This window comes from Emys orbicularis, chromosome 2 (genome assembly GCF_028017835.1).
Source record: "Emys orbicularis isolate rEmyOrb1 chromosome 2, rEmyOrb1.hap1, whole genome shotgun sequence".
NCBI classification, from domain to species: Eukaryota; Metazoa; Chordata; order Testudines; family Emydidae; genus Emys; species Emys orbicularis.
The window spans coordinates 60,991,436-61,014,425 of NC_088684.1; the positions used below are offsets into that span (position 1 = coordinate 60,991,436).

The 22,990-nt window shown below is 41.9% G+C and overlaps 1 protein-coding gene across 1 annotated transcript in view; it reads right to left on the bottom strand.

Moving 5' to 3' along the window:
• Positions 1-22,990, bottom strand: part of PREX2 (phosphatidylinositol-3,4,5-trisphosphate dependent Rac exchange factor 2) — a 310,741-nt gene that overhangs the window by 162,713 nt on the left and 125,038 nt on the right. Inside the window, exons 11-15 of the mRNA XM_065397932.1 lie at positions 16,518-16,618; positions 6,850-6,953; positions 5,391-5,440; positions 4,654-4,729; positions 2,956-3,028 (exon numbers count right to left, since the gene is read on the bottom strand). Coding sequence (XP_065254004.1) covers positions 2,956-3,028; positions 4,654-4,729; positions 5,391-5,440; positions 6,850-6,953; positions 16,518-16,618 — 404 coding nt within the window. The remainder of the gene's footprint in view (positions 1-2,955; positions 3,029-4,653; positions 4,730-5,390; positions 5,441-6,849; positions 6,954-16,517; positions 16,619-22,990) is intronic.

Genomic DNA, 22,990 nt, shown 5'->3' on the forward strand with positions numbered 1-22,990 from the left:
CACACCAGGTTAAAGGCTCCACGGAGGTCAAGCTTGGTAAACTCCTGGGCTGATGTTACAGAGTCCAACAATTCCAGAACGAGTAGGAGAGGGTACCGGTTTCTGATGGTTACCTGTTTAAGGGACCAGAAATCCACACATAAAAGCAGGTCCCATCTTTCTTCTCAACAAAAAGAACTCAGGCCCCAGCAGGGGAGGTGAAGGGATGGATAAATTCTCCTGGAGACAGGATCGCAAAGCGGTCAGCTCTGGCTCTGACATGGCATAGATGAAGCCAAAATGTATCTTGGCTCCAGGTTCCAGCTCAATCGGACAATCATAGTCAAGCTGGAGTGGGAGAGCAGCCACATTCTTTTTCTCAAAAACATCCATGTAGTCATGGTACTTGGCAGATAGGGCAGGAGTTGGTTCTAATGGGGGTCCCTGCTGGGCTACAGCCTTGGCCCATGGACTCCTCAGCAGCATCCTGAACTCAGGATAGAGGGGTGCATCTTGGAGTCAAGACTCATCTGATGGTGCATGCAGGCAAAGTTGCTGACAGAATTCAGTGTGGAAAATGACTTTCTGCTCACACCAAAGGACATGCAGGTCATGAGTGGCCATCCATGAGATGCTGAGAATTATGAGGAAGTGTAGTGAGTGGATCACTCCAAACCAGAGGATCTCTCTATAGTCCTGGATAATGACTTCCAGGAGTACCGTTTCCAGTTTTACTGGGCCTTAGGACAGGAGCGAGCCATCTGTAGTTTCTAAAAGGTGGGGGGCCATTTTTTGTTGCAGCAGGATACCTAAGGCTTGTGCCATATCAGCGGCTATAAAACTATCCACAACCCCAGAGTCCACGAGCACCTACTAGGGGGTATTTTTAAGGTTTTCCCTGGGACATGCAGGCAAACCTGGAGTTGCAAGTGCTGGGCTCATCGTGCCTTGGACATGCTTCAGTAAGACATGGGGGCAGCTTGGGGATGGATATCCCTTGGTCCAACCAGGCTGGTCCCACTTACTGGGCCTGGGTTTGGTCATTTCCCTACTTTTTCTGTGCAAGAGCCCGTGATGGGCAGCTGGCAAGTGTGTCCAGATTCTCCACAATAGAAACACAAGCCATGCCATCAGTAGTAATCCCTCTCCTCAAGGTCACATGATGACGGGCTGCATCAATTTGCATAAGTTCTGGGACTGGCCACAGATGGGTACTGGGATACATCGTCTAGGTGGTGGTGCAGCCAACCTCCTCTCTTTATTTCACTCATGCAGCCTGTTGTCAATGCATATAGCAAGACTGATGAAGGCATCTAGATGAGTCAGGGTTTCCATGAGAGCTAGTTCATCCTTGATCTCTTCTATCAATTCCGATGCAGATTACATGAGCTAGGCAGCTTCATTCCATTCTGTATTGGAGATGAGTTGCCTAAAGTGGGTAGCTTCGGAGGCAACCGGTCCCTGCCCTTGCCATAGTTTTCATGGGGCTGCTTCCACCAAGTGAGCATGGTGGGGGTTGTCAAAAATAGAGAAGGCCTGGAGGAAGACATCCCAGTTCAATAGTGTTGGACTCTGTTGTTCCATTAGGAGTGAAACCCACTTCAGCACCTCTCCCATCAGGAGACTAATTATGAGTCCTACTTTAGCCTGGTCAATGGAGTAGAACTGTAAGTGGAGCAGGAACAGCAGGCGCCATTGGTTGAGGAAAGCCCTACATTTTTACGGTCTCCATTGTAATGCTCTGGGATGGGGACTGTTGGACCAGAGTCTGGGTGCACTGTGGCACAGTGTTCTAGTCCCACAACCCAGTGGCTGCTCTCACAATAGCTGATTCTTGGTGGTGTACTGTGTCACCTGGGCCTATAACAGTGTTTTCATCGAGTTGCTGGGGGGTCTGCACTCACAGGGTCTGATTCTCAGACGAGAGCTGCACCACCTGTGTCTGAAACATGAGAAGTTCCTCCTGTGGGCTGTCAACCTGTCCAGGTGGTCTAGTGCCCATTGGGACATTCTAGGTAGGGGACAACCCACTGCCTACATGTCCCACAGGGACAGCTTTCTATATGGGTTAGTGGCAGTCCAGGATCCTGGGCAAAAGGGAGGCAGGATTAGTAGCAGGAGATTGAGATACTGGAACTGAAGCCAGGGGTCAGAGCCAGTATCAGGGTCCAAGAGTCAAACTGAGTGTCAAGCTGGAGTCAGAGTCAGGAGTTAAGCTGAGGGACAGAGACAGAGCCAGGAATCAGGCTGAGGGTCAATACCAGGAATCAGGATCTGTGTTGGGGTTTCAGGAGTCAATCGGGAGTCAGAATCCAAATCAGAGCTGAGATTACTACCTGGAGTTCAGGAACAGAGCAGCAGGGCAGTCATGGCAACTAGCTAGGGGTCCACATTGTTGCCTGGACACTTCCTGATATGCCCCATGGGCTTATATAGAGACAAGGAGCCAATTTGGGATCACTAAGACCACGATCAGTCAGATTCCCCAAGGTGAAACTTCCCATGGCATTGAACCTCTGGATTGTGGGTCACAGGGAGTGGCCAGGTTACACTTGTTGCCAGGTGGCTGTGTGGGGATGTTGGTTGCCTGCTATCAAGTCCTACTGATCCTTATAGTCTTACTTTATATTTGAACAGCAAGATCAATTTTTACCACTGTCTAAGTGGTTATTAATAAATAATCCACCATAAATCCTTCAAAAAGATTGAAAAAAAGACTGAAAGCCCCACTCCACACTTGTATGTATTCTTCCCTACACTATTAACTTAATCTAAAATAATACAAGAAAAACTTAGTTAAACATCTTTTTTTTTAAATTTCCAGACAGCTCCCTCTTTTCAGGTACACACTGAAATGATTTACTGATTTTACCTTCGCCCTTTTCTAATCTCTTGGGGCGGTCCCTGTACCATTTGCCTGCTATGCAGAAGTAATTCAACAAACTGTGACCTTTAGCTTGAGCAGAATTTACTTACCATGGTGCATAAACCCATTGTCACATAGTCCTACACCAAAGATCATTGCTTCTTCCCTGGTCCGACAATCCCCCTGTTAAACCATAATAAACACTATGTAATATAAGAGCATAAGAACATAAGAATGGCCATACTGGCTCAGACCAATTGTCCATCTAGCCCAGTATCCTGTTGTCTGACAGTGGCCAGTGCCAGATGCTTCAGAGGGAATGAACAGAACAGGACAATTTATCAAGCAATCCATCCCGTCATTCACTCCCAGCTTCTGGAAGTCAGAGGTTTAGGGACACCCAGAGCATGGGGTTGAGTCCCTGACCATTTTATCTAATAACCATTGATGGACCTGTCCTCCATGAACTTAGCTAACTCTTTTTTGAACCTAGTTATACTTTTGGCCTTCACAACATCCCCTGGCAATGAGTTCCACAGATTGATTGTGTGTGGTATGAAGAAGTACTTCTTCATGTTTATTTTACACTTGCTGTCTATTAATTTCATTAGGTAACCCCTGGTTCTTGTGTTATGTGAAGGGGTAACTAATACTTCCTTATTTACTTTTTCCACATCATTCATGGTTTTATAGACCTCTATCATATCCTCCCTTAGTCATATAAGAACATAAGAATGAACAATAATGAATAATAATTCAGAAAAATTGAACCTATTCTATCTTCATATCATGCACAGAAATCACACTGGAACAGTGGAGAGCTGTGCACAAAGATCATGGGCAGATTATGCTCCTAGATAACACACATTTTCCATCATCTCAGTGACGATTGCCCCCATTGTTATTAGCCACAACATTTTCTCATAAAATGGTGAATCTTTTTGTTAATATTACATTGTCTCTATAAATTGAGTATTTATTGACAACCTTCAGAACTAAAGTTCATAAGAGATCCTCCATTTTTTGTAACTTTTTCTGTTTCTAAAACTCATTTTCACAAATTATCTTCTTCATTCCATACATTGCCTACTTTAATTTCTATGCTCTTTCATCATCTTTGTGAACAGAAATGCTCAAATCTATATTTAAACCTACTCAAAGAACCATGTTAACTTTTATTTATAATCCACATAACTTTCTGTTCCCAGGTATCCAAGTACCCCAGTGTTGAAAAGGAAGGATTCTTAAATCCCCTCTATCATGCTATTCCCAAAGAAAACACTTAATTCTTTTCACATTCTGCAGCCCCTCCATAACAGGAGCACATAATCACACTCCAGAAAAGCAGCAAAGTTAGGAAAATATTGGTACAACTTGATTCAACAAAGAAGTTTTTCCTATTTTCTTCCAATACAAACCACAACTTTGCCTAAAACAAACTGGTTGTAAACTGCTCCCTGCTGCTTCCTTTTGTCCATTCAGTCAGTAATTTGCAGCTTCACACACCATTCATTTTAACTATACACATTATTAAACAAAATGCTAGCATTTTGAAAGCAGCAAGAAGCTAAGCAGCATGAAAAATTGAAAGATCAATGTGAAACACAGGAAGATCAGCAACTGACCATGGACAGCTGAATCTTGCTGTTTTACAGAATCAACAGGATATTTACATTAACTCTGTTCTAATAATTAGAACTTTAAAACAACGTATTTTCATTTTCTTCTATGTGATAAATTACAACTTTCCATGTTAGGAAGTTAAATTCATAATGCAGAAAAGTAAATCAACCCCAGGATACACTTGCCTGTGCAATTAGCCAGTCTATCAGTTTGTTAGCCATGACTACAGATTTATATGTCCTCAGATGATAATCTTTATCCCTGTTAAAAAAAAAAACAGAAGGAAAAAATCCTATGTTTTACACACAAATTGACACAAGCATGATCTATGTTGTTTTTTGAATAGTTTTCTGTACCTTAAAAATAGAACTTCAGAAGCTGCCCTGAGGTCTCAACTCCTTAGATGGAGCAAGCCAAAGCCTACAGTGTAGATAGGAGTGGGGAGGAGGGCTGGACTTGTCCCTAGGTAGCCAACCATGTTCCCTGGGTGTAAGGATAGGCATCATGTTACAAGTATGGGAGTGATTCTCCAAGTGAGATATATAGTGCTAACATGAATGTGAGTGCGCTACGTATGTGGTAAGCCTCTGAGCATGCCCAGTATGAACTAGATTCTTCCAAAAGCCTGAGTAAACTGTCCTGACAAACCTGATTCCTGCTTTCTTAGTGAAAATGACACTTGGGGCACTATCTATACAAAGCAGCCTGGGACAGTACACAGTACTTTTAAGTGCTAGGTTGGAATCCCATCCTGCTGCTACTCTGGGTTTTGGGAGCAATCTCTCTACAATTTCTTCCCCACTAACACACCGCCTGAAACACAGGCTAGGATTTGGCTCTGTGTTTGTATATAGTAGCTACAGTATTCAAATGTATACGTTTGTTTTAAATAAGTCACTAAGAACTTCACAGCTGGACTCACCTTATCACTGGAGTAAACAGACTGTGAAGACGACAGTACAATCTTACACCCTGTTAAAGATATAGATATGTTTAAATCCACATTTACACTGAAGCAAATACCACTCAGTACATATTCTGACAATACCTATCCATTCAAAATAATGCAAATAACTTGTATTTTAAAAAAGTAGAACAGAAAAAGTGAATATTAATTTCATAGATATGTTTTCATGCAGTTATTTCTGAAGTGTAATAAGCCTCCAGATTACAAGACAAATAATATTTGTGACTAAATTATCATGGGCTTGTCTAATTAATCTTAGAAATCCGAGAGATATGTAAAGACGAGTTACATAACTTTAGCACAGTATTAAAAGATTTTTTTTAACATACATTAGTTTAAAAGAAATGTATATGTTAAACTTTCACAGCTAAGATGACTTTCTGTGAAAATGAGGATTCCAAACAAACTGAATTACTAGAGAGGAGAAAAGTGAAGTATATTTATGAATATTGCCAGAAAATCAAATTGAACATAACCCACTGTATCCACAAGCAAGCCAAATAAAAATTAGATGTAAAACAGTTCAAAAGTTTTAAAACTTTTAATAAAGAGTCATATATATTTGGTTTCTAATGTTTTAATCACAAGCATGTAACTATCCATATACAGTTTTAACAAAACAGCATTAAGATTATGGCACATGGTACAGTGGCAAAACAAAAGAAATGTAAAGTTTAGGCAGAAACTGTGTCTGCTAAGTCTGCATTGAGGGATCCCCTTCACTTGAGACACTCTATATTAGGAAACATCTAATTGAAGAATCAGTGAAGCAGCTGTCCTAACTCAGTAGGCTGGGAGAAAACCTGAATGGTCCCAATTTTCCACTGGATCAGGACCACAGGATCACAAATTTAAAAACATCAAAGGGACTAAAGAGGACTCTGTTGACTTTGTTTTATTCTTTCAATATATCCTTGGGTACAGTGTCAGGGTGGAGATCATGCAACCTGCATATTTCCATTAAAACATCAGGTGACTTTTAATAAGCCAATATACCCTTCACACACTAAAGGAATACCAAAAGCCACTCCGATACAAACAAAAAGAAATTCTGGTTTATACTCCCATACTCTTTTTCTTTTCACTGAATATAAGTGGACTGAAAAATACAGTAAACTACTGTTTCTACTCCAGTCATTCAAAAAGGTGGGCATTATATCCTTTATATGTTTATGTAACATAGTACCTCCTGGATAAAATCATTTTTAGAAACATATTTCTCAGTTTCTGTATTCAAAATATGGTTTGCAATAAGCCAAGAGCCAAAATTTGCCTACAGATATACATAATTAACTCTGATTCACATTAGACAGGTGTCCAGGGACATAGTTTTTCCTAACACAATGCATTTTGCTTGATTTTAAACTAGGACCTCTGTATCTGACCCATTTTTAATGATAAGAGCTGTTTATACCTTGGAAATCACATCCTGCATTTCACTTCTTGGATAGTATGTTCCATCATCATAACGGAACCTGTAGAGCATGTGTTCAGGTTTGAACTGGTGCTTATCTGTAACTAATAATTATCAAGTGTTAGCCAAAGAATTCCAGCTTTCTGCACAGGCAGATTAATTAAGGGTACAAATACAGTAATTCCCTACAAGACAACCCCAAATACATTCAGTAATAAAGACATATCATGGATCTATAATTAAACATATGTTGCTATTATTTAAGATGGAAAAGATCTACTTGAGTAAGCAAATGTCAATATTTTTTAAATAGCAACAATACATAGAAAAACGAATTTTGTAGGTTGGGGCCAAATAGTTTCTAGCCCTTATGCTGATGCCTAGAGAGCGGGACAGGAGTGTACGATGCCTTTCCTACTTGCATGACCCATAAAAAGTCAGGCGGAATGGCAGGCCCTGCACTCTTAGGAGCACAAGGGTTGCTCTGTCCTAACACCCCTCCCCGCCAAGGTTGCATAGCACCTCAAAGCAGGAGGAAGGCATAGGTGGGAGCTTGAACCATAGTTCTACTGTCACCCACCCACACTAGCCAGCAGAGCTGACCAGTTTTGTGCAGGGGAGTAAATGACATCCCAAAAAGGAGCAGGTGCATAGTCTCCACACATCCAAGAGCTCCAGGAGGCAAGATTATGGGGTTTTTAAATAGTCTCATGCATGAGATATATGGAGTATTTCCTGAAGTCTTTGCCTTGGCAATATTCCAATTACAGTTAACATCCTTGCAAAAGAGACCCGCATCTTAAATTTGTAAACAATCAGAGCTAGATTGTTCCATTCAAAAGGAGAGATAGCCTAGTGCAGGGGTCGGCAACCTTTCAGAAGTGGTGTGCCGAGTCTTCATTTATTCACTCTAATTTAAGGTTTCGTGTGCCAGTAATACATTTTAAGGTTTTTAGAAGATCTCTTTCTATAAGTCTATATTATATAACTAAACTATTATTGTATGTAAAGTAAATAAGGTTTTTAAAATGTTTAAGAAGCTTCATTTACAGTTAGATTAAAATGCAGAGCCCCCCGGACCGGTAGCCAGGACCTGGGCAGTGTGAGTGCCACTGAAAATCGGCACGCGTGCCGCCTTTGGCACGCGTGCCATAGGTTGCCTACCCCTGGCCTAGTGCATACTAACCTGCAACTTGGGAAATCTGGGTTTAATTCTGTTTCCTATCACAGACTTCCTTATGACCTTGAGCTAGTCCCTTAATTTCTCTGTGCCTCAGGTCTCCATCCATAAAATGGGGACAATCGTACTTCCCTACCTCAGAGGGGTGTCTTAAGAATCAAAATATTAACGATTGTGAGGTGCTCAGACACTTTGGTAATTGGGTCATACATTAATATAGATAGATTCAAATAGGGCCCATATTAAGGGCTAGTAGAAGAGCACCAGGAAGCATGCCATAATAAATGCCTATTCTCTTTTACAGGGATGTTTAAGAAGACAGGGTGACAGCCTGTATAATTACACAACTAATTCATAAAACTCTAAGGCCAATTCTTGAAGTTCTTAATGAGTCTTTACCCAGGTAAAATTGACATTACCCTTAATGGAAGTTTTATCTCAGTGATGTCAACATTTATTCCATACATCTCATGCACCCAATTGTTAAAAATCTAATCTTGCTATCTTGATAATCTTATAAATTATCATTTATAAATGACAGGTTTCAGAGTAGTAGCCGTGCTAGTCTGTATCAGCAAAAAGAACAGGAGTACTTCTGGCACCTTAGAGACTAACAAATTTATTTGAGCATAAGCTTTCGTGGGCTACAGCCCACTTCATCGGATGCATAGAATGGAACATACAGTAAGAAGATATTTATACATACATTTATAAATGTTCTCTCAACCTGATCTCTCACTCAGCCATTGGAATTTTTATTTTTTCTATATTGGTGTTTTGTTTTGTTCTTTAATCAAGGTTAATTAAATACACAGATGAGTCTAACTCTGTAGTTCTTCCACACAAAGAACTTTCATTGACGTAAAACGAACCATACATACAAAACTGAACTTATTAATGTCAGAATGATAAAAAAGAACCCTTCTAAATGTCTCAGTTTGCTAGGATATTTAGCAATGATGGTTCAGAAGTTTGGATAAACACCACAAAATACAGATGCTTATCCAAATTGCCTCAAATATCTTGAGTTTGCAAAGCAGGCTGGAAATTTTGTGAAAACAGGCTCTCATTCCAGTATACCTTGCTTCCAGTAGTAAATGGAACTTGGAGATGCAAGGACATGGGGAAAAAATTAAATAAAGTTCACAAGACTTTTTGGAACCTTTAAAAAATGGTGTGGTGCAAAGTATAGCCTAATGTTTGATCTAGTTCTTCTTTCATCCAGAGTGTGTTGCACAATCCTAATATTTATTTAAGTAAATTAGCTAACCTTAAGGGTATTTTGGTAACTACAAAGCTCCTTATGATGTTGAAAGGAAACTTGCATTTATAATCAGCAGGGATAATTGATCCAGCAAGACAGTTCAACCCACTAACTGATAATAATGAGTCCTCTCAAACGTCAAAGACAATGCTTCTAGGTAGGTTTAGCAAATGAATTTCTTCTTTGAGCAAGATTGGGGAAAAACAAGGAAAGAAAAATAACTTTTTCATTACCACAGAGTTTACATATCCACTAGGAAAACAATGTTCAGCACAGTGAGGGTCTGCACTATAAAAATAATGCCAGCACACTGAAAATAAATGACCAGCATAGTGACTATCTGAGTCTAGCAAAACCCTGTACAACATTTGTAATGCGCATAACAGCCAAACTCCCCCTCCCCCCCCCCCCCCGTGAAAACAGATGGTTCATCATTCAACTTTATTTTAAGAATTCTATTTTCACTGAAACACAGCTGGATCCACACACTAATGAAAGTAATATGTCTGGCTCAAACTTCCATGCTCAGATATAATACTCTTTCATTGTGAAATCACATAACATTCATTTAAGTCTGTGTTGAGGGAATCTATTAGTGTATTTTGGATAAAATTTAAAAGATCAGTAGAAGAAATTTTGGCATCAAAACCTTTCTACTGACAAAAGTTCTATGTGTGTAGTAAACATACTACAGTCTGACATTTTGAATGATTATTGAAGAAATAGTATAGATCATTCGCATTAAAATGCAAAAAACTATATGAAGAGAGATGAATAACCTGGATTTGTCTCCTTCTACTCTACGTGTGTTCAGAGTACTCATAACCCTGATCCTCACCTTTCTTTATCAGCCAAGGATATTGAAGAAGCAATAGCAAAGAACTGGGATGTCACCTGAAGCCCTCAGATTTCCTTGACCATTGTTAAATGGAAGATGAAGAAAAAAGCATTTCTGCATACTGCTGTTATTTGGGTGTCCAGGAGCAGCAATTAATCCAAAAGGTCCCCAAGGCTTTGACAAGTAGTGCAAAAATAATTAGAGTAGCCGTGTACATTGCTAGCCATGTATACTCCTCAAACAAAATGGAAGCTTCCACAATGGCAAGAGTCCAGCTGACCCATGTAGCCTTGGTAGGCTCTGTATTGCAAAAGTGCCAGGGCTGAAGATTTGCCACCCTGTGAAAGGCCCAATGCAACATTTGCCAACTTTATTAAATCCACTCCTGCTTACTCACTCAGAAATTTGTGTGAAGAAGGACACACCCTGAAGAACTTTTCCAGACTGCAAACCCTAATTTATTTTACTCAGCCCAACTACCTAGCACCTCTTGTTGTGAGAAATCATCGTATTTCACAGAAAAGATCATCTGCAACTAGAATGGCCTCAAGAGCCACTAAGAACGACAAAACAAAACTAGGGCTAGAAATAACATCCTCCTTCTAAGAATTTGGGCCGTTCACAGTAGTACTAGTCATGGAGGCACTAATGGCAACCAAGGCCACCACCTGTTACTCTGTCCCCTCCTCCTCCTGGATGGTGAAAAACAGCACAGAATATGTGGGACCCCTACTAATAACAGCCAACACCTCCTTTGCCAAGGGGAATCTATCCCTCACCCAAAAACATGCAATAGTCAGACCAATACTAAAGGAGACATTGCTCAACAGTGGAGACACCACAAAGTATTGCCTAGTGTCAAACTTTTTAGAGAAGCTAGCTACCTATAGTCTACAATGCCATGTGTCAGCTACCAGTGTTCTGTGTCCCCTCAGTCACATTTTTGGCAAGGTATAGAGACTGCTCTTAAAGCTCTGGCAGAAGACTTGCTCCTGTCCATAGTCATAGGAAGAACACCCATACTCAAACTAGAAGGAAAAGGGACACACTTCAAATAATTTATTTCAGACTGGAAATAATAAGGTATACATTTTTAACTTTGAGAGTAATTAACCACTAGAACAAATTTACCAAGGGTCTTGGTGGATTCTTCATCACGGACAATCAAGATTGGATGTTTTTCTAAAAGATATACTCTGGGAATTATTTGAGGGAAATTCTGTGGCCTGTGTAATATAGGAGGTCATACTAGATGATCACAATGGTCCCTTCTGGCCTTGGAATCAATTAATCTATGAACTTGCCTTCTCGATATCATCCGGGGATGATTCATTCCCTCCTACAGTTAAAGGGGCTAACATCTGGTCACTGTGGAGTGGTTTGTATACAGCAGTGAAGTGGTCAACCACTTCCAACCTAACCAGCAGGTTTTCACTAAATCTAGCTAACTACTACTTTTGACTTAGTTGAGGACTTGGTCTGAAAGTTTCTCCTCCTGTATCCATGTACTGTGTCCCTGCATTCAAGAGAATGCCCAGCTGGTAGAGTGGGACTTGGGCACAAAACCCTACATTGCTACACATGATAGAGATTGTGAGAAGACAGCCTCATAAAGGCAGGTCCAAGTGAAAACTGAGTGGAATCCCACCTGGGTTTCAGCCTATCCCAGGTTCAGGAAATCCCTATGATGTAGCACAAGTGGGTTCTAGTTGTGCTGCGGGTCCAACAAACAGTCATACAGTCAGGGCCGGATCCAGGGTTTTGGCCGCCCAAAGCAGCCAAACAAAAAAAGCCGTGATCTGCGGCGGCAATTTGGCGGGAGGTCCTTCGCTCCGAGCAGGAGTGAGGGACCCTCCGCCGAATTGCCGCCGAACAGCTGGACGTGCCGCCCCTCTCCGAAGTGGCCGCCCCAAGCACCTGCTTGGTAAGCTGGTGCCTGGAGCCGGCCCTGCATACAGTACACTCACAACGGCTGGTCTGGTCATGCTGTGGTTCTGCCAGGACTTGCTTCTCAGCCTTCTGCTGCTTGAGGCACTGCTCACCATGATGGGGGGCAGCCAGGCCAACCCTGAGTGGCTCTGTGACCCTGTGTGTCAGGTCGCAACTCCACTCACTCAATTTTGAGCTCCCTAAGTATTTTAGCGGTTGGGAGCAGGGAGCCAGAACAGGACTTTGATGGAGAAGTCAGTCAAAATGCAAAGATCTCATTGGATAGCACTTCAGAGGGCTGGACTCATCAATTAGATGTCACAATGTTGATGACATCATCTGCCTTGGATGTTCTATCAGGGCCAGTCCCTGCCCCTTAGGTGACAATGTCAGGCTGGGCAATGGATAGAGACAGAGAGGCATAGCAGATAAATGGGGATTACCATTAAAGCATATGGCCTTCCACAAGGTAAGTACAGCGAGAGCATCTTGAAGGGACTTAAAAGGGGCTAGTGGAGATGACCATCAGTTCTCCTGGGCTCACTCTCTCTTTCTTTGTGTAGAGGAAAGAAGAGGCTCGAGGACCTCCCTGATCCCAAATTGATCAATGGGTCATTATCAGAGATAATGCAGAATTCTGATCTGGATTTAGATTTCTGACACTCCAAAAGGACAGACTGTTGGGTCTGGAGTTTTGATTCAGCTCTTTATCGACATGGAGCTAATGAATTTTTATAGGCAACCCCAGGTTCAGATTCAAAATCCCTGTTAAATTCAGGAGTGATGGGGTCCATGTCTCTGGTGAGTGAGGTGTGGAACTCGAGAGAAAATAGGTGATGTGGGGACTGAATAAACCTAGAAAATTGGAAAAAGACAGACCTTGGGTGGAGGGTCCCTTGTTCCATTTACCCTCACATTCAGGGGTCATTTTTTCATATCTCAAATGTCTTGGCCCAAAACTTTTCTGAAAAGAATAAAACCGTGGCCCATGTGAGTGTTTCTGGTCCCACTGCCCATGACTTTATGACATTCCCTCTAAAGGAAACAGGAAATAACTGCTGTAAAGGAAATAATAAGGACTCAATTCTACTTGGAGTTGATGGGGATGTGCAAAAAGACTAGAATATTGGTCTGGGGAGAAATCAGCTGAAATGCAGCAATGTCCTCAGGCAGGAGCAATTTTAAGAGGGTGCTACAATGGCAACGGTAGCCTTGGGATATCCCACTGGGAAAGACACCATTGCCATCTCTCCCATCCGGGGCTCAGAATGGTGAAGGGACAAGCACAGTCAATACTCCAGAAGAGCTTAGTACTTTTATTAAAATAATGTATTTTTCCACATTTCTATCTGTGCATAAGCATCCTGTGTGTGTATGTTTGTGTGTATATGTACACAGAGACAGAGAGAGAGAGATCAGAGCCCCTCAGGCAAGCCCAACAGACCCGACAGGGACACAGCGCAGCGAATGTGTTTTGCTCTGACACCACAATGCAAAGATCAGATGGAATTTTATTGCTTGTCTCTCTTGTTCTATTTAGTTTGCGAGCTCTTCAGGGCAGTGACATTTCAGATTTATGTTGCGTAGACACCGAGCTCACTAAAGGCACTATCCCCAGGATTTATATTAACTCAACCACTGTCCTGCATCCTTGCCTTTAGTGCCTGGAAAAGCCATCGCACCCCTCCCTTCCCCATCACATCCCTTCCTTCTAGGCCATGGTGACAACAGGAAGCTCTTCATTGCCCTCACCATGTTGAAATCTTGCAGTTCAGCATTGAAACAATGACTATTATCAAATCTCATGATTCAGGGCTTCAAATGGTCAGCTGCAGGGATCAGGAAGGATTTTTTCTCCCTCTGAAACACAATTGGCCAGATCCAGAATTTATGGGTTTTATTGCCTTCCTCTGAAACATCAGGTACTGTTCACAGCTGGAGGCAGCACAGCAGACGAGGTGGACTGATGCTCTAAAGTGATTCAGGTAATCTTTGTTCCCAGATGCTTGGCTGGCTGGTTCTTGCTCACATGCTCAGGGTCAAACTGGTTGCCAGATTTGGGGATTTTTCGCCCAGGTCAGATTAGCAGAGACTTTGGGGGTTTCCTGCTTTCCTCCGCAGCACTGAGCAGGATCACTTGTAAGGATCATCTGGACATATCCGTCTTACTCAGTTCCCTGCCATTGCAGGGCCTTCAGGCATTGGTGGCCCCTCAGTCTCTCCTGTTCATTCTCCACGGCACACAACAGGTATTTGGCTTGATTTGGTCCAATAAAAATCCATGTGGAGAGATTCAGAAGTAAGTTGTCTGTTATCTCCCATTCCCCTCTGTTCTTCATGTCCTCCCACCTAACCAAGCCTTCTGTGCCTTACTCCATATTGCATTTAATTCTCTTCCTCTTTCTCCACTACTCTGCCTGGATGCCAGCAGGGGGGCAGTGGTGGCAGGCATTGAGACCACAGGAAAGACAGTCTTCCTGCTCTCAATTCTCATGTTGGTGACACTGCAGCCTCTCACTACCAGGAGGAACAATTACAGGAAAATCCTATTTAGTCCTTGCACCCCAGGGCAGGAGCATGTTCCATTGCTCTATGGGGACAGTGCATGCACAATCTGGTTGGCTGTGGTGGAACTGAGCATACTCAGACTATGTGCAAACTGAGCATGTGCAAATTGATTTTTCAGAGGGTTATAACTTGGCCAAATTTGGGTGGCTTTTCACAGGGATGGCAAAAAGCACATCCCTGACCCAAAGGCCACACCTCTGCCAAATTTCAACTCCCTACTCCAAAGCAGTGAGGTGATAGAGCTTCCCTATGAAATAGCTGTAAAAACGTTTTTAACATAGGCAAAACAATGTATTTTTCCCTAACCTCCGTCTGCGACATGGCTGAAACATTTTTGCTAAAATTTTCCCAAAATTGAAAAATTGGCCTGAAGAAGACACCCAACATGGACAATATCAGCCTGAACAGTTAGGGTTTGGAAAAGTTATAAGCATCTGAAATCAAGGTCTTATAATGGAAAGTGTTAGGCAACTTTACCTATAGTTACACCTATAACACTTGGCAAGCAATCAGGTAAGGTCTGATCCAACTCTCATTATATTTATTCTGAGTTGGATTGGATTGGATAAGACCTATACTGCTGAGATATGGGCACTATAAGTACTTAGATGGGTTTAATCTGGAGAAATGTCACTTCCATGTTTGAAGGGGGGAAAAAATATTTTCAGGAATATGTAATAGTCGTCTGCCCCTTTAAGTCAGAGAGAGAGGAAGAGTGGGGCCTGCGCCAGTCAACCCTGTTCCAAGGTATGGCAATTTTAAGAATCAATGTTCCACTGTGGGCTTGTCTACGTGCAGAAGTAAGTGCCCAGTAAGTTAGGGTGTGAATTTAAAGAACACTAGCTAATCCACACTAACTCCCCTTGTGGACACTCTTACTGTGCACTTAAGAGTGCACTCAGGCAGGTTAGCTTAGTAGACTTCCAAAGTGTATTATGCTAATGAGTACAAAACCACTCTTCGTAGCCACACGGGGAGTTTGTACAGAGTTGCTAGTGTGTACCAGGTACTGCAGGCTTTTTCTCTATGTAGACTAGCCCTGAGGATCAACAGGCCAAGTTGAGAATGAAGTACAGGTGCCAGAGTCAAGTGACAGCCTCCTGACCATTACAAAGGCAGTGTTGCCAACTTGCATGGTTTTCTGAGTGTAGGGGGGTTCTTAAAACCCTTAACTGCTGCAATTGTGTTATTACCTCAGCTTTCAATTTCTAAGAAACCTCTAGCCCTCATTGCTGCAGAGAAGAAGCCTGAAAACATGAACTCTAGTCTCCAACAACAGAAGGCAAATAAAAAGAACTCTACATTTATTGCTTTTCTTTAATCTCATGACTTTTTGGTGCCTGACTACAATTTTTGAATGCGTTGTGTTGGTAATATACAAAGGACTACTCTTGGCACGGGTGGGGGAGAGCCTAGAGTGAGGTGAGACCTGCAGGGAGGTCCCCTAAGGTAGAATCAGAACCTTGGTGGACTGGAGAAAACTGCCAGAAGTGAGAAAAAGGCCCAGAAAGGAGATCTATGGATATCTTCTTCCAAGAGTGAAGACGTTTGAACCCAGAATTGAGGTCAGAAATACCCAAGGAAAAAGACTCTCCAGGGAGGCCAGGTTGGTACCTAGGAAGAGGCCCTGAGAAGGAAAGAAAGCAAGTTTGGCTTTGAATTATGGGGCAGATACCCTAGTTGTTTAGGGTTCACAGAGGTAGGAACCCTTAGTAGAAAGTAGGAGTGGGTCCCCCCATGCTACTACCCTGTGAAGGACTTCACCCTTCGACGTTAAGTACTGACAAACCAGTTTTGTGTTAATCAGAAAAGAATGTTCAAAATAACAACAAATACGAACATAAATTACCTTGAAAATATGTACATATGTTGAAATAAAAAATATTTACCATGGTGGATAATGCCATTCTCTAACAACGCTTGGCCAAGATGAACACCTTCTTCAGATTTGTGTATTTCTCCAGTTTCCAGTAACCAGGACACAAACTCACTAGATTAAAAAACAAAACAAAACCACACACATACAAAACAATTCCAATATTTTTAAGGCTTTAACTCTAGAAAGCAATACTGTACAATATTCCGCACACTATTCATTTAGCAGACTGCAATGAGCAGTATTCATACTGACATAACACTCTTCAACATATTCTGCATAACAGAATTATTTCCAACATATTCTCATTTTCCACTTGTATTTGTTATACGCGGAGCTGTTAGTCACTCCTATTAAGGTTGAGGGATACTTCCCATTATAAGACCGTGTTTTCAGTTACTTATAACTTTGCCAAACTTTAACTGTCAGGCTGAAATTTTCCATGCTTGGTGTCTGCCACAAGATGCATTTTTCTGGAAAATTTCAGCCAAAACAGTTCAGCTGCTTCTGACAACAAGATTAGAGGAAAAATACATTGTCTTGCCCATGGTGTTTTTTTTCCTGAGACCCTTTAAATGTCTCTCGTCTTTAGAGCAGGGACTTGACATTTGGCAGAGGGCAGATGTCCTTTGTGTGATGGATGTGTTTTTTGACATCTCTGGGAAAATCCACCCAAATTTGGCCAAGTTATAAGTATATAAATATCTCAGTTTGTATATGCCCAGTAGAGACTTGCTCAGTGACAATGGAAGTTTTAGCTGCAACACTCTATCATGCTCCAGCCTCGGATGCAGGGGTCAGAGCAGGACTCTCTCTGCAATTGCAGCTCTGGACTCTGTAGGCCATGGTGGGGCTGGGGCATCAGAATTGAGAGACTGAAGATTCTCTCTCCTGTGTTCTTAGTGACCATCCTGCTGAGCCTGCGCAGTGTGGATGAGGAAATTTCCTAAATCAAATGCAAAGGGGACAAGACAGATTGGGAAAAAGAGTCTGGGAGTGGGAGTGAGATCCGGGAGGCTGGTGGGGAGAGGGTGGGACTGGCTGGACAAGGAAATGGGACTCAGAACCAGTGGAGCAGGGGAAAGGAGGTGATGGGAGGGAGACATCTGTAGGAAAGCAGATGAGAAGGCCCAGGAGCTACTGTGGACCAGAAACATGGGCAGGGGCAGAGTAAGCAACTGGACATGAGAGGGGAGGGGAGAGACAGATCAGTTAAGAATCCGGGTGCGGGAGGAGACAAGGAATCAGGGCTGGGAACAGATAAGCAAGGAGACTAGGACTGGGATGAGAAGCCTGAGGAGTGGATACTGGACTAGCAAGGTAAAAGGAATAGGACTAGGATGAGAAGCCAGGGTGGAGAAGACACATGATTGGGATGGATACAGGCCGAAAGAGTCTGTGCCCACAAAAGCACATTCCCCTGCAGAAACTGGAATGGAACCCAAGTCTGCTGAGTCTCATCATTCCTTTGCTGTCAGCAAATATCTGTGAAATCCACTGGCAAAGTATGTGTCTTATCTTTCTCTAGTTATCTGGAGGATGTCAACTTACTATCATTATCAGTCACTCCATTATGTCAAGTGGCAGAAGTCTATGTGGTAGACTTAACGTTTCCAACCCTGCTGATATTGCATGTGGGTGTCAATGTGATGCCACATGATGGAATACATGTTTTATTAGTAACCTAGGAAATTACACATCCACAAAATACTATATTAAAAGAGTATTACTGAGATTGCAAAGTCAAGCACTCAAAACTTAGGAAGTGACAGAATTAAGGTTGCCCATGTAACCTTAATTCACCACCCTTGTGTGTCTGGATTATAATACAGGGCTTTTAATACGTAGTCATTCTTCCGCTCTACTCTGCGCTGGTTAGGCCTCAACTGGAGTATTGTGTCCAGTTCTAGGCACCGCATTTCAAGAAAGATGTGGAGAAATTGGAGAGGGTCCAGAGAAGAGCAACAAGAATGATTAAAGGTCTTGAGAACATGACCTATGAAGGAAGGCTGAAAGAATTGGGTTTGTTTAGTTTGGAAAAGAGAAGACTGAGAGGGGACATGATAGCAGTTTTCAGGTATGTAAAAGGGTGTCATAAGGAGGAGGGAGAAAACTTGTTCACCTTAGCCTCTAAGGATAGAACAAGAAGCAATGGGCTTAAACTGCAGCAAGGGAGGTTTAGGTTGGACATTAGGAAAAAGTTCCTAACTGTCAGGGTGGTTAAACACTGGAATAAACTGCCTAGGGAGGTTGTGGAATCTCCATCTCTGGAGATATTTAAGAATAGGTTAGACAAATGTCTATCAGGGATGGTCTAGACAGTATTTGGTCCTGCCATGAGGGCAGGGGACTGGACTCGATGACCTCTCGAGGTCCCTTCCAGTCCTAGAATCTATGAATCTATGAATACGTAATCACATACTATTTCTAACACAGGACCCCTAACTTATTAGGCTACATCTACACTACGGGGGGGGGGGGGGGTCGATTTAAGATACGCAAATTCAGCTACGCGAATAGCGTAGCTGAATTCGACGTATCGCAGCCGACTTACCCCGCTGTGAGGACGGCGGCAAAATCGACCTCCGCGGCTTCCCGTCGACGGCTCTTACTCCCACCTTCGCTGGTGGAGTAAGAGCGTCGATTCGGGGATCGATTGTCGCGTCCTGACGGGACGCGATAAATCGATCCCCGAGAGGTCGATTTCTACCCGCCGATTCAGGCGGGTAGTGTAGACCAGGCCTTATTCAGTTCACAGCATGGCCTGCTCTGGGGATCAATCAGGGCTGTATGTGAAGGAGTCTCTCGTCTGTAGGATTGTTGTGATAATTGCATATAATTATGAGCTCAACCGTGAAAAGTGATGGTAAGTTTATAAAAGGTCACAATAACCTATAACAACAAATGTTAAAGGGGGGAAAGTATGAAAAGTGAGACAGAAAGACTGAATTAGTCCAGAATGAAAAGGCCTACTAATATACACCTCTACCTCGATATAACGCTGTCCTCGGGAGCCAAAAAATCTTACCGCGTTATAGGTGAAACCACGTTATATCGAACTTGCTTTGATCCACCGGAATGCGCAGCCCCGCCCCCCCGGAGCACTGCTTTACCGCGTTATATCCGAATTCGTGTTATATCGGTCACGTTATATTGGGGTAGAGGTGTAACTCGAGGACTGTGCAAAGATTATGCTTGGTAAAAGAGAAAACTGTGGAACAAGAAATCAATGAACCAAAATTAGTGTGTCGGAATTAAGAACTAATTGGTGAATAAAATAATGAGGGGATTGACTATTCCACCCCTCACTCCCTTTTTGGGTCCCTAAAGAAAGAGACTTTGGGAGAAAATATGGCTGCTGGAGCAAGCTTCATCATCAACGCTGCAAGTCCACATTTTCCTGGGACCCCGGGGGCCTTCATCATTCTGATCCTGAGGGATGTCCAGACCAGACTGGGTGAGAGGGACACAGATGACACTTCCACATCCACCAGCTCTAGCTGAATCCCAAACACCGCCTGGGATGTGAGACTTTGTTCGCCACCTTAGTGTCCTTTTGTTTCCCTATCTTATTTCTTCTCTTTCCTTTCTCTCTCTTTCTTCTTCTTTCTAATAAGAGTCTAGCTTAGCCAGCCAAGACTCTATATTTTGCAACACTGCTGTAAACCTGTGACTTGAAAGTGGCAGCTAAAAGCAATACCCTAAACACCCCAATTCTGGTACAAGTTTGCCAGGTCTCCAAGAGGCTGATAACACTGTGTGTTAGGCCTGTGTTTTTCCAGCACTGAAGCTGCAAGTGAAAGTCAACATCAGAAACAGAAGCTGCATTTTCTACTTTTGCTATTCTTTTCTTTCCTTTTGTGTGTGTATTTGCCTTGTTTTGTCTTCTGGGAAATGGGATCGGACTTTAACAACAAGAGCAACAGCAGCAGCTTCAGCCCATCTCAACTAAATTCTTCTCCCCCCTCCCCCCCTAAAAGGACAGTTATTAACATCTTTAATACCATTTAAGAGACTGTTAAAGAAGGGGTTCTTTTTCTTCTAAAGGCTCTCTGGAGCTCTAGAAAGAAAGGGAATAAGGGCTGTTGTTAGACTGAAAGCCTTACTTAATATTTTAGATTTCAAATGCTTTAAATGTTTTTCCTTCTCTTCTGTATCTTTAAAAAAAGGTTAAAAGGGATTTTTAATGTGTGTTTACCAAATTGCAAACCTTGTTTAACACTGTTTAATGCTGGACAGGGACTGGGTTATGTTAGCACTTTTAACTCTTTGGATCCATATACTCCATTTCAATTAATACAAGAGGACCCCTGCCCCATTTGTGCAAGAAACTGGAAAGTGTGTAGTGAATGAGGCAGGGACTGCAAGAAGAGAAAGAATTGTTTCATGGTTTAGACTGTTAGATGCAGCCCTGGAGAATTGGATTCTATCCTTGCCTCTGCCACAGACTTCTAGTGTGATGCTAGTAAATTAACTTAACCCAAACTTTTCATAGGTGATCACTAGTTGTATGTTCCTCATTTTCTGTGTGCCCAACTTGAGACCCCAGGTTCTGAGCTGCAGAAGTGCCAAGTCCTCACAAGTCAATGAGAGTTGTGCTTTGAACATAAAGTGCTATATAATGCCAAGTATTCTGAAAACTCAGGTCTCAGTTGTCCTAAATTGGGCAACCAGAATTAGCAGAAACTTTTGACTTTAATTATCTCTCTATACCTCAGTTCTCCATCTCTAAAATGGGGATAGTAGCACCTCCTCACCTTACAGGGGTATTGTGAAAATAAATTCGTTCATGTTTGCAAAGTACACAGAGATACTATTGTGATGATCATAAAAAAGCACAGGAGAAAATTAATAATTCTGTCTTCAGTGCAGGGTTTGAATAGTGTGCAGTAAATAATGCCTGGAACCACACACTGAAGAACAAGGAAAAAATAAAATAGTGTTTAACTGCTCATTAAATGAACACTGTCCATCCTGTGCAATGATTGAGGCAAGGGTTCTGGGGATAAAATATGTACCGTATGTAATTGTGTCATTACAGATTGTATCATAATGCTTACGCACAAGGGAAGAGTTAATTAAGATTGCCTGGGAAACTAATTCTGGCATTTCCTAACTTTTGAGTGCTTGACTTTACAACCTTAATAATCTTTTTAAATGTATTTTTGTGTCTAATATATTATTTACTTAGTTGGCACATATATCAAACACACTTGCATACACACAACACATATGGTGAAGATATCCATGTGATAAGTTGCACCAACCTTACAATAAATAAAATTCACAATTTACCATACATCTTTGGCTACCTCACCTGCACTCTGCCCATTAATCCATCTCTTGTGGGACTGCTTCTAATTTTCTAAACCTCTGAACAATCTCCATGTCTTTTTTAAACCTACATCCTAGACAAATTCCCCCAAATATGGAATTTTCTCCCAACATTACATTGACCCCTTGCAGGGGACAGGCAATACTGATTACTAGTCCAGTGAAAGGTTTAAGGTCCCATACTTGATCACCTTGCACAGCTAGAAATAGGAACTTTATATCGCTGGAAAGTTAGGAAAGGGCAACTCATGTCCACCCTGGAACCCATCACTTGCTTCTATCCAAAGAGGATCCTGATATCAGACCTTCAAGAAAAGCTATTTTCAGTCAGTTTTAGAGTTTTTTATGGCTTCATATGTCCCTGTACAATTGGTTTCATGGTAACCTGGTTTTACTGGTGGAGGGATGCAAATAGCATCAAAATGTTTTACAGTGCGGTATTTCTAAAATAGTTTTCCCGTAACCTTAAAACATGGTGTGATGGTATAAAACATGGTATAAAAAGTTCATCAGCACTTGTTTGGAATTATCTGCATAGCTCACGTATGTTGTCGTCACTTATGATTAAAGCTACCATCCCAATCTTATCAATAGAAACTTTCTATCAGACCGTCATGTTCTCTCTCTCCCTCTTTCTGTATATATAGTATGGAGGTGTTGATACTGCTCTATACTTCAGATTGAACTGCAATTTGCACTTAATGCAAGACTAAAATCCCGGTTTCACACAGTAATAATTGAGTCTAATCTCCACATTTGGCATATAAACTGCACAAGTTATAGTTCTAAAATATTATTCCTTGTTGAAGCCTAAACCCTGTCATGTACTGGTCTACTCTACCACTTTAGTAAATCATGTATTTTAAAAAAATGTTATTCTCTTATTTTTATTATACCACAAAACTAACTTTGATGTCCTTCACCACTGACTGTTTTCCATCATGAAACAAATAAAAATGGGCATGAGCTATTAACATCAGCCTGCTGGTAGCTTTTAAGATTCAGACAGTTAATTGCTATACTAAATAGGAAATTAAACCGGAGTTTCCTTGGGTGAGTTTCTTTATAACAGTAAGTAACAGCATCAATAAGAACAAACATTTTAGATACATTACTGCAACAATAGTGCATATTTAATGGTTTTTCAAAACA